The sequence below is a fragment of the Strongylocentrotus purpuratus genome, unplaced genomic scaffold (assembly GCF_000002235.5).
Source record: "Strongylocentrotus purpuratus isolate Spur 01 unplaced genomic scaffold, Spur_5.0 spur5_scaffold_8, whole genome shotgun sequence".
Classification (NCBI taxonomy): Eukaryota; Metazoa; Echinodermata; class Echinoidea; order Camarodonta; family Strongylocentrotidae; genus Strongylocentrotus; species Strongylocentrotus purpuratus.
This window is the reverse complement of record NW_022145614.1, coordinates 26,922,306-26,934,367: the sequence shown is the minus strand read 5'-3', so window position 1 is coordinate 26,934,367 and position 12,062 is coordinate 26,922,306. Positions and strand designations below refer to the sequence as shown.

The following is a 12,062-nucleotide window of genomic DNA, read 5'->3' as shown; positions in this document are numbered from 1 at the left end:
TATAAGATGTAATTTTTCGCACTGCGACCTCTTAAATCTGAAAATTTGCCCTCGCTCGCTCGCTCGCAAATTAATTTTCAGACTGTCACACACAACTGCAAAGTATCATGCTTAAGCAATATCTTGTATGGTGTATAAAGTGAAACAAATATTGAAATCATCCCTTATAATGTAATCACAATATAGCCGGGTAGGGAACCCGGGGCAAAGTGGACCAAACATTAGAACAACCAGAACAGGATTACAAAGCAAAGTAAAGCAAAACACTTGGTTTATACTTTTACCTTAGGACTATCACTAACAAATGACACTAACAATGTTTCTCAAAGTAATCAGTTTTATTATATGCTATGAACTTGAACAAAATATTAAAAGTTCATTTTGCCCCGGACATCCGGGGCAAAGTGAAACACTAGTACTATGTAACACATTGCACTATGCCAATGTCTAAAAAAAAATTGTATGTTTTCGCTATGAGATTTCTCTTTATAGGTGCCCTTTTTGGGTCCCTGCCCCCCCCCCCTACTTTAGAAGTCGCTCGGCCTCCCCTGCATATGCCATATATAGAGAACTATTCTCAACGGCAGTATCAAGTTCTTGAACTTGACCCGAGATTCCAGGAATTTTTAATCAGCTCATTCTTCTTAAATAAACTGTTATTAACACGCACCATTCATAATATTCACTGTCAGTCGAGTCCAGGCGCGGATCCAGGGGGGGGGGGGGGGGGCCGAGCGGGCCTTGGCCCCCCCCCCCCCCCGCAAAAAAAAAAAAAAAAAAAAAAAAGAGAGAAGAAAGGAAAAGAAGGGAAAGGGAAAAAGGAGAAAAGGGGAAAGAAAGAAGAGGAAGAAGAAACGAAAAAAGGGAAGAAGGAGATCGAAGGCCGAAAGGGCCTTGCCTCCCAGGCTGTTCCCCCCCCCCCCCCCCCATCAAAAAAAAAATAAGAGAGAAGGAAGGAAAGGGAAAGAAAAAAGGAAAAGAGGAGATACTGGCGTACTGATAGAGGGGGGGGGCTTGGGGGAAATCAAATTCAAACGTGGTTTATTTCTAATTCCACAACGGTGGATTACAAATAATGCTGAAATGGCATAATTTCCGAAATTTTTCCTCACTTTTTGGTAAATTATACGTTTGTATGTGTTTGTTGAAAAATGACAAATTCCTAAATTTACAACCAGGCAAAAAATATGATTCTTGAGATTCGTACATGTCAGGGCCCGAGGTACGGCGGGGATCGAGAGCCTCGAGCTCCCCCCCCCCCCCCCCCCACTTTCTTGAAAAAGTATATTAAAGAGAAATAAAATAGAATGAGAGCAAGAAAGTGAGAATAGTTAACTGCGAGTATTAACAAAATAATGAGGCATCAAAATGCTCATCTGACTGTGATTAAATGCCTAAAACCCTTAAGCTTCCGGGGGCTTTGCCCCCTGGATTCCATCTAGGGCCCTACGGCGGGCCCTTAGATGATCATCTGACGGTAATTTAATGCCTAAAACCCCTGATATTTGGGGCTCCGCCCCCTGGACCCCACGCCAAATAGTGACTTGCCAGTGTCTCAAAATAATAAGGTATACCAGGAAGCTGTAATGAATGGAGATATCGTCTCGAAAGAATTTTCCGAGGGAAAAATATTCAAGATTAACCTGGCTTAACAAAAAGAAATGTAACCCTCTCCAGGCATCATTTCCATCAACAGCTGTCCATATCAATACACAGTCCCTCTCTGCAATTCCAAATAGTACGAAATGTTACGCAACGCCATCTGCTTCCCTAAGTTTTCTATTCACTCTTTTGCAAAAATATGCAAGCATCGGGCTTTGAAGCCATGCGTCGCACCGAAAAATAAAGTCATGTTCAGTGAAGATGTATTTAGCTATAACATATAAAATACAGAATTCACAACATATGACCAATGCAACTTTCTATTAGTCATCAAATGCTTTTTCCGTTCTCGGATAGCTCTACTAAAGACATTGCCATTTCAGCCAGCGAAATCGACCGAGGAAATCATGAGTTAGAGCAAATAAAAGGTTTTCATCATCATGATTTCTCATCTAATTATTTACATTTTCCGAAAATTTCCGAAATGTGTACATAGCTAGGAAGGTAGTCCAACGGTTTATCTTCCTAAAGAACTAAAAGAAATTGTGTTATATGTTTGCGCATTTATTGATTTAAAGCTAGAAGTTGTCAAGTTATCACCACTATTCACCCCAGTACGGGCCGGCAAAGCAAAAGCCGCCGTGCTCGCTGGGCTGGGCTGTGTGTGAAAAGGGAAGACTTAGTGCTACTAGGGAGCTGTACGGTTTCGGAGGGGGTTAAGGGGATTACGGTATGGGAAACAAAAGACGCGCGGTGCCACGGATGACTTCAAAGGGGCCTCTTGGACGGGATCTCCATTAATTACAGCTTCCTGGGTATACACAAAAATGTGCTCATATGACCTTTATTAAACGCCTAAAACCCCTGAGCTTCCGGGGCCGGCTCCGCCGCCTCGACCCCACCAGGGGCCCTAAGGCGGGCCCCTGAATGCTTATCTGATCGTAATTTATTGCCTTAAACCCCTGAGCTTGCGGGGTCGGACAAGGTATCAAGATGTGTTTATCTGACCACAGGCGCGTAGCCAGGGGGGGGGGGGGGGCGGTCCCTCCCCCCTCCAATCGGAAGAGGACGTAGGAAGAAAAAGGAGCAGACAAAGAACATCTTTGAAATTCAGACAAGGATTAAGAGTATAGAGAACGGTACAACGCATCGTTTTCTTTCTCTAATAATAAAACGTCAAAGCCTCGCGCAGGAGGGGAGGGGGGGGGGGGGACTGAATTCAGACGAAGATTCAGAGGCGAGAACGGTAATAAGAATCTTTAATGATTTAATGAAACGTAATAGCTTCTGCGCTTCGCGCGGGATGGAGGGGGGAACTAAATTCCGATGAGGTTTATTTTCGAGAACGGTACAATGAATCGTCTTCTTCTCTAACGATTAAATGAAGATTAAAAGCTTCCGCGCTTTGCGCGGGAGGGGGGAACCTGAATTCAGACGAGGATTAAGAGTCAATAACTGTACAACGAATCGTCATTTTTCTCTAATGATTTAATGAAACGTAAAAGCTTCCGCCCTTGGCGCGGGAGGGGGGGGGAACTGAAATCAGACGAGGATAAAGGGTCGAGAACGGTACAACGAATCGTCTTCTTTCTTTAAAAGTTTAATTAAACGTCAAAGCTTCCGCGCTTCGTGCAGGAGGGGGAGGGGGGGGTACTGACTTTAGACAAGGATTAAGAGTCGAGAACTCTACAACGAATCGTCTTCTTTCTCTAATAATTTAACAAATCGTAAAATTTTCGCGGGAGGGAAAAAAACTAAATTCAGACGAGAATTATTTTCGAGAACGGTACAACGAATCGTCTTCTTTCTCTAATAATATAATGAAACTTCAAAACCTGGGAGGGGGAAACTCGCCCCCCCCCCTTGCACCGACCCCCCCCCCCCCCCCGCATTACGTCACTGTTGGTCGCCATTACGTACCAATATTTGGCTCGCATAATTTCAAATTTGGGCCCCCCCCCCCCCCCTAAGAAATCCTGGATCCGCGCCTGGTCGAGTCTGCCACTGATTAAGTCAACCATCAGAAAAGTTCGGTAAACTTTGGCATGGGACGATCCTCCTATATATATATTTATGTAAGAGGTCTATAATAGCTCAGAGTTTGAAAATACAAAGAGAAACCATGCGGGCGATCCGGTGGGCGATACATTTGTGAAATATTTTCTTCTTGTACCATGTACCTTGTGTATACGGAGGTTCATTATTCATTGTTACTTCACTTACTTGTTTGTCTGTAGTCTGATATGTGAATAAATCAAATCTTACCATTAACTACATGGAGGCTGGACAACTGGACAAAAAAAAATCGTTGTAACTTTCTTTTTGTTAAACTAAATTTGATGCATTCGCCTGAATAATCCCAATACATGCAGGCGGATTTTGTTTTTTCCGACTACAGGCTTGTCGTATTTAATTATTGTGCTTCCTAACTTATGATGAAACTGAATAGTTAGGTCGCACTCTAGTACAATTAATTAAGAGCCCCCACTAGGGAGTTTTAACTGGAGGTGTGGCTTTGAGTGGTCAGTTACTTTTGGCTTGTGGGGAAAGTGAACAGCTCTGCTTTGAATGCAGAGGTCCCGGCCCCCCCCCCCCCCCCCCCCCCACTCCGAGAACGGACGGACCCCATGCGTGTTGCCAAAATGTCCTTTTCGTAACAAAAGAAAAAGGTCGACCCGTATTGACTTTACACACCGGACTTTTGCTGAAAGGGGGGGGGGGTGCTGAAAAAGGCTCGTATACAAAAGAAAAAGGTCGAGCCGTGTTGACTTTACACACCGGACTTTTGCTGAAAAGGGGGGGGGGGGGTCGGTTGGAACACGCATATGCGGACCCTAAATAACACTGAGTGGGGGGGGGGGGGGCCGGGGCAGAGGTAGTTTTGGCAGAAATTACCGAAGAAGGTAGTCGTTCCAGCCCTAAATGAAATAGGGCCTCCGACCTGTATCATTCCTCGACCTTGTACAATTCATATAAAACCAGTATTGCACCCCCCCCCCAAACAACTCCGGACGTCGATTATTTATTGTATGTATGTGCCCCCCCCCCCCCAAAAAAAAAAAAAAAAAACAAAACTCTGGCTACGGGCCTGGTATTGCATATATTTGAACAAGGCTGTATTTAATACCTCGAGATTTAATATATCGCGCATAATAAGTCATCATCAAAGAGAGAGAGAGAGAGAGAGAGAGAGAGAGAGAGATTTGCTGATGGGAATAGACATCAGCCAAAAGGAGAAACTTTCTGGATAAGAATTTCGAGTCAAAGATTAAAATGTGTCCTTATCCTTTGCATTTATTTTGTGTGTGAATATTCAATATTTTGATAGTTCTAAAAGTATTATAATTATACAGAAGAAGGAGAAATTTAATGACATAATTATATTCCCCAATTTGGCGTTCCATACATAAAGCTAATTACTTTAATAGCTGATTAGGGAAATAAAGCTGGATAGAAAATTTATATTTTAGACACTGGTAGTCCATTAAGAAATATTATTTATACTAACATTTGCGTTCTATTCCTGTACCTCCAAAAAATGTTCTTAATAGCGAATACTACTGTTGAAAATCGAAATATATTTCTTTAATTATTTTATCCAAGCTTGATGTAAGAATATTAATTTGAGTTTACGCCCTCTTTCGTTAGCATCTTTCTTTTTCACAGTTTCCAGCATGACTGATAGGGTACGGTCATAATTTTGTCCCATAATATGCCTCCTAAATGAGTGTATTATTATTATTCTGTGATATGTTTGATTATAATATTTGGACTATATATATTTCATAATCTAAATAGTTTTGAAGACAAGTGTATTTCACAATAATAATGTCACTGCGAAGTGTTGAAATGCGTGATTGTAATGTCCGATGAGTGCACATCGCAACACACGAGTTGAACGCTATGCATGTGTACGTGTGAGGGAAAGAAAGAATGCACACTACACAATTGAGAGCAACACTCGCTGTGGGTACGGTGCCACAAATGGCACAATACAGGTGGAATGAGCTGGGTCTAGACTCCGCATGAGAGAGGTAGTGCGAGAGAGAGAGAGAGATGAGGGGGAGTCTAAAACACTCAATGAAAATGAACTTAGTGGTAATAAATTTAATGAGAGGTTTAATAAGATTTCTTTTGTTCAATCTTAATATGCGTTCTAGCGTGTAACCGCGGGAGGACAGGTATGTATTCAGGCGCAGGCGGAGATGGTCTGGTTATAAAATGAAATTCATCACCATCATGCCTTAGTTTAATTGCTACATCGTCAAAGGGAAGTCCACTCTTATATTGAGTAGATCTAGGTTTCAATAGAAGCAGAAAAATGAGAGAAACAAATAAATGAAAGTTGATCAGTAACCAATATCCGATTAAAAATAAGTAAGTTATGATTCCTGAAGTTACGATCAATCAAACACAAATTGACAACTAGCTCCGTGACGTATCTGGAAATCTCCCCTCCCTTTTGCTCTGATACTAAAAAAATCAATACAAATTATTTTTGCTCTTTAACAAATTTCCTGACTGTTTTTATTCAACCCCTGTAAAATCTGTATGAAACAAATCAAAACCATCAATCAATAACTAAAAAGATGAGAGTTTCTTAACTTTTCTGTACAGAGCTAATGGCAGGGGAGCTCACAAGATTTACAGAGTTACCATTTTCTATTTGATTGATCGCAACTTAAAAATTCATAAATTTCTTATTGTAAATCTGAAATTGCTCATAATTTCACTGACCTGTTCCTCTCATTTCTCCTGCTTCTATTTAAATTAACTTAATATCAGGGTGGATTTCTGCTTAAATACAAAAAAGTATTGTCTCGTCAAAAAAACTTCTGTTTCTAAAATTCCTGTCCATTTATTACCTCGTTCATAATGTTTATCACTGTTCTGTAATATTTCAATTTATATATTTGTATTGTATTAAGTACTTTGTAACCAGTGTCAAATTTCCTGATATGGATAAATTGTTATACTATACTTGTACATAATATTTTCACCATAATTATACCTTCTTGTCTATTCCATTATGCTTCCTCACATGTTGCCTTTTCCATGTACTTCAGGGCAGTTCCCAATGTAAATAAATATCTACATTTTTTCAGATTAGGAAAGTGGATTTTTACTTTTTATTATACACTTAATTTGAAGTGATCATAGTAAATTGAAAGTATGAAAATTGATCTCCATATTAATTGCAACTCCTAATATTGCAACGTGATTGATGTAAGGACTTGTCACTTACATGAATTCAGACTAGTTGCAATCCATTTTATGTTCAGATTCTGTCTGATTTTCCACCACCACTGTTGAGGGTCAAGTCATTTATTCAGCTCTCATTAAAAAAAAAAAATCACAGTGAAAACCAAAATTATGTACCGTAATTGGTTTCTTGAAAAATTTGTTGATGCTAAAAATTCTGTAAATTACATTTTATTCTTCATTTGTATTTGCAGAATTTTTTCTCACAAAGATTTTCCATGATATTCTTAATTCAACTTTCAGATTCATATTCCTCAAAAAATATTTGCAGAATTTTAGAAACAAAAGTTTCCACTAAAAGCACACTCATTTTTCATCCAACCACCATACATATATAAAAGAAAATTTTCACCGCCGTATTGATAGTTGCTTCAACATTAAAGTGTTCTTCTTCATTCAAAGTGTTGTCTGCATTCATCCAATTTTCATTCTGAAAAAAATATCATAGCTACATGAATTGAATTTTCATAAAACCTTTCTACTTGGGAGCTTAAATGAATCAGGAGGGTTTTTTATATTTCGACTCATAGGGTACCTGTCTTAAAATTTTATTTCATGAAAATTGAATTGAATTGAATTGAAAAAGATGGAACTATGTACTCATTGTCGTTCAATTTCATTTGTTCCCTTTTCAATGCATCATGAAACAAATTTCTCAATTTTTACTTCTGCCCATATGACAGTGTCTTTTCATTTTTGGGGTGTCATTGAACATACATCAGTTTTGCATTATACATATGAATATCCAAATTGTATCACCCATACTTTTGTGATTAAGAATGATTTAATCACTTGATAACAGTTTAATGACTATAAACTACATGTATCTTTAAATGATGACTTGGAATTCACTCCTTCTTCCCTATCCTTTAAATCGTACTTGAGGGAAAACAAATTCTTTCTTTTATATAGACCTTGGGGGAAGAAACAAAACAAAATCATTTCATGAGATATTGGGTTTATTCAAGATTTTAACAAAATGATCAAATTGGGATATCCTACCCTAGTATAGAAGAGGAATTTTGAATTCACTGTATTGAAATTACATTTCTAAAATCGATGTCTTTTACTATAGTTCCAAGCTTGCATCCTTTGAATTTTAGGGTATGACATCAGATGCTCTATGGGTTTAATCCCAAGAAATCTCTGGTATAAAATTCTGCCACACTATAAAACTAGGCAACGTTTCAAAGAAACCATCATAAAAACTATTTCGTTGTCATCCCACTGAAATGCATGTTAAAGTTAATACACGTTAAAGTTAATACACGCATTTGATAATAATAATGAGCCAGGGAGTACGAGCATGTAACCTGGTTGAAACTAATATTGCATTTTCTCTTTCGGTTTGATAGGTGTTCAGGAGGTTCGTCGAGGTCGGCCGTGTGGCCTACATCGCCAGCGGACAAAACAAGGGCAAGCTATGTGTCATCGTTGATGTCATTGACCAGAGGAGGGTGAGTACCTCTGCAATTAATATTCATTTTGTTGCTGGTTTTTGCAAACTGATGCACATGCTTGTGAGCATGTATAGGGGTATTGAGTGATTGCCCAATTAACACTCCTGACCCTAAAATGGCTTGGGGTTGGATTCCACTGCCCTGTAGTTTTTCCAAAATAACTCAGCAGATTTTTTCTTTTAACCCTGTGATTTAAGCCTCAAGTCTGTTGACACCAAGTCGGACAATGGGTTAGTGCACAGCATCCAAACAATTTGCTTCGCGCTTCAAAATCACTATATCTATATTTCCCTATACTAATACACACAAAGCTAATTAATTAGATGGTTATTAAAAAAATACTTCCTGTTATAAAAACTAACTTTCCTTTATATATTCATATCGAGTTATTATATGTACATGCTAAATATCAAGATGTTTTGTTTGTCCATGGACGAGGTTGGGGGGGGGGGGGGGGAACAGCTGAGGCTTTGCCCTGTATGACCCAGCCTTTTTAGGGTTACATAATTAATTGCTTCAGTTTGTTTCAGGCAACTTTGTCAGACTGACTTCTTAATTATCGTTTATTTGGTCTTGAATAAGTCTCTGTCTCATCTTAAAAAACAGAATATTTTTATAACATATGACATGTATTGTAACTTACCCCACTTTTCACCTTTGTGTTTCCATCCTAGGCCCTTATTGATGGACCACTCTCCGGCGTGAAGCGCCAGGGAATGCGCTTCAAGCAGCTTCACTTGACAGACTTTGTTATCCGCATTCCTCATTCTGCGCGTAACAGCACCGTAAGGAAGGCGTGGGAAAAGGACGAGATCACCAGCAAGTGGGACGCCACCATCTGGGCCAAGAAGCTCGCTGCCAAGCAGAAGAGAAAGCAGATGACCGACTTTGACCGCTACAAGCTCATGCGTGCCAAGCAAAAGGTGAGAAGATGGAATGAAATGTGAAACCATTCATAAAACCGTAACAAAATTTTTAAATAAACCCAAATGCTTAGCTCAAATGATGACCAGGGATTCCTTGCTAGTCAGTCTTTCTAACCTATATCCATGGGGGAAACTTTGTATTTTGTGGGAAATAATGTGATTGTGATCCTTCAAAGTTTGCAAGAGGTAATTTAAGAGGTGGTTGTGATACCTTGGCGGCTTGGACAACATTAATCTCTGTGTATTACAGTTTACAGTGAGGTTGTTATAATAAAAACTAGATGGAATTATCTACTTCAATTTTTTAAAAATAATTATTACACAATAATTTAATATTTTGTATTTTAAAGTCTTGATTATAGTTCTAGTATATAACAATCTCAAATTGGCACATTGATCATGTTTGACATAGTTAATTCTCAGTGTTTTTGTAAGCAGAAATTCTGGCACATATTTCTCTGATATAAAATGACAGGCAATGGAGAAATTCATTTTTGAGGACAACTATATTTGCAGCAACCCTGTGCAAAAAAGAAATGCAAGAGTTGCAATAGTTGTAATACATGCGAAATAAAATTGAGCATTTCCAACATTTTTTTTTCTTCTTATTTTCTGTTTACAGAGGAACGTAATCCTGACGAGAGAGATGGCCAAGCTGAAGAAAGCCGAATCATCCGCCAAGTAAATCTACCGTCATGGTTCCACGTCGCATTCAACATCTTGCGATAAACCCTTTGTGAATAGTGCAGTCAGGGAATAAAGTATCTGCTGAATGCAATGCTAAGTGTCATGTGTATTCTATAAGAGTATCTTTTCGAGAGAAAGAGAGAAAGGGGGGGGGGGGAATATGTTTGTTTGACTTTTAAAACAAAAGCAGTCTGTTCCAGTCTTCTGCGATGCATGGGAAGAATGAGAGTGCATGTGCATCTGTTCTTACTTGGTTGATGCTGAAATGTTGATTGTGACCATGTCTTGCCTGCTTTTTTAAAGGTAAAGACCAGTATTGGAAACGCCCCAATTTCAAAAAATGAAATGGAAGCTCTCATTACCAATCATGTGAAAGAATATGTTTTGACTAATACATGATGATAAAAAATTTGCTGGGAAACCGCCTACTAATTCATATATTTGGTAAATTTGTTTCTCTCATGGTCTGTGAGAGATATAGGGTAGTCCCATATACATCTTTCTGTGTATAGTGCTTGTAACTTTAAAAAGAATTGGCCAAATTTCTTATCATTTTGATGATTCCAGAACCTTGCAGGTGCTAGATGCTAGATGATCAACCTTTTCTGATCGAATCCACAACGTTTCTTTCACAATGCAATCGCATGACCATAACTGGTCTTTACCTTTAAGAGAGTTAACTTCTTGTGTATAGAGGGGAAATAAAAGAAGACATGGAGATACCATAGAAGATGAAGAATAGGACGAAAGCAAACTATTGGGACTAGAAAAGGAAGGTTAGAGATTGCATAAAAGAACAGAAGAGTAATGGGGCATTGCAAGAAAGTTTCAAATCCCCCAAATCAAGCTTAAGTCTTGTGATTATGGTCGCAACTCAACTTTCTTGCAACGCCCCATAGATAAAGAGAGGCAGAGAATAAAAGCTAGATCTAGTTAACTTAATTTAATTGTTAAAAAATCCTAGGAAATTTAGGAGACTAGTGGGGTGTTGCAAGAAAGTTGAGTTGCAATCGATTTGCAAATTTTGCAACTTTCAATCAATCGCAACTTTCTTGCAATGCCCCATAAAAGTCATGCATTTGAAGCAATGAAAACAGCATTAGATTAAAAGCCAATATTTCACAATTTTGATCCCTCATGTACACATCTCAAAACAAGTAAAACTATTTACTATTTCAGATCAATTCCAAGTCTTACAGATTGACAATTTTAGAGCATTTTTAATTTTCAAAAAAAGAATATAATACATTTTTTTAAACGTGTACAAATTATATTATATATTTATTAATACAAAAATAACAAGGTACTTAGAACAATTAAGCTTCCTATCGACCATTCTTCGAATTGATAAAATATTGTATTTTAAACAGCTTTGCTGAATAAAAAATTTACCCCTCTGTGTCGTTCTGTAACAAAGCATATAAATGTAATATTTCACAAATTTGATGAATGGTTGATAGGAAACTTAATTGTTGTAAAATACCTTGTATTAGAGGTACTATGTTCCATTTGCAACCCCAAAAAATGAAAAGGTTAAATTCCAATGGCATTTGATAGATAATACTAATTTAAAACCTTCCTAAAAATAAGGGGACTTGAAAATGTCTTTAAGTGGGAAAATAATGACTATCAGTTGTCGAATAGACTTGAGATCTATAGAGCCAGTAAGTAATAGTCTGTTTCTTCAGACTATTGTACTGAATGGCTGTACGTTTTATGCTGCGCAAAGATTGAATCAGTTTAATTTTGGCCATACAAGAAGTGGGTTATTGATGTAGACAAATGCCCATGTACCCTTTACAACTCAATTTATGTATGTACATGTATTACTAAAGAAGAAAAAAAACCAGTCAGTCACTCAATAGTGTCTGACAGTGAAGTCTAGCAAGTAAACGTGTTTCCTTGCATAATTTGAATATTAATACACTGCTAACATTTAGATTTCACAGATAGGACATACATGACATATTCATAATTCCTGCAAAGTTCTACAGAATTTGATGTTGGCTGCAAAAGGGACATAGTATCTTTTAATACCTCATACGTGATGATATATCATTAACTTGATTTTTTGGGTAATGTCTATGATAATGAAAATAGAAAATTATCTGGAAATTACATAACG

At 38.0% G+C, this 12,062-nt stretch overlaps 1 protein-coding gene across 2 annotated transcripts; it reads left to right on the top strand.

Moving 5' to 3' along the window:
• Positions 1-5,247: 5,247 nt before the first annotated feature.
• Positions 5,248-10,028, top strand: LOC105436651 (60S ribosomal protein L14-like). Of its 2 annotated transcripts, XM_011662433.2 has the most exons (5): positions 5,259-5,288; positions 5,763-5,783; positions 8,220-8,321; positions 8,999-9,247; positions 9,873-10,028. In XM_011662433.2, exons 1-5 carry the CDS (start codon positions 5,277-5,279, stop codon positions 9,933-9,935), a joined length of 447 nt encoding a protein of 148 aa, XP_011660735.1. In that variant the 5' UTR covers positions 5,259-5,276; the 3' UTR covers positions 9,936-10,028. The 2 variants fall into 2 exon arrangements, with proteins under 2 accessions (XP_011660736.1, XP_011660735.1); XM_011662434.2 differs by lacking the exon at positions 5,763-5,783 and having other exon boundaries at positions 5,248-5,288.
• Positions 10,029-12,062: the final 2,034 nt, after the last annotated feature.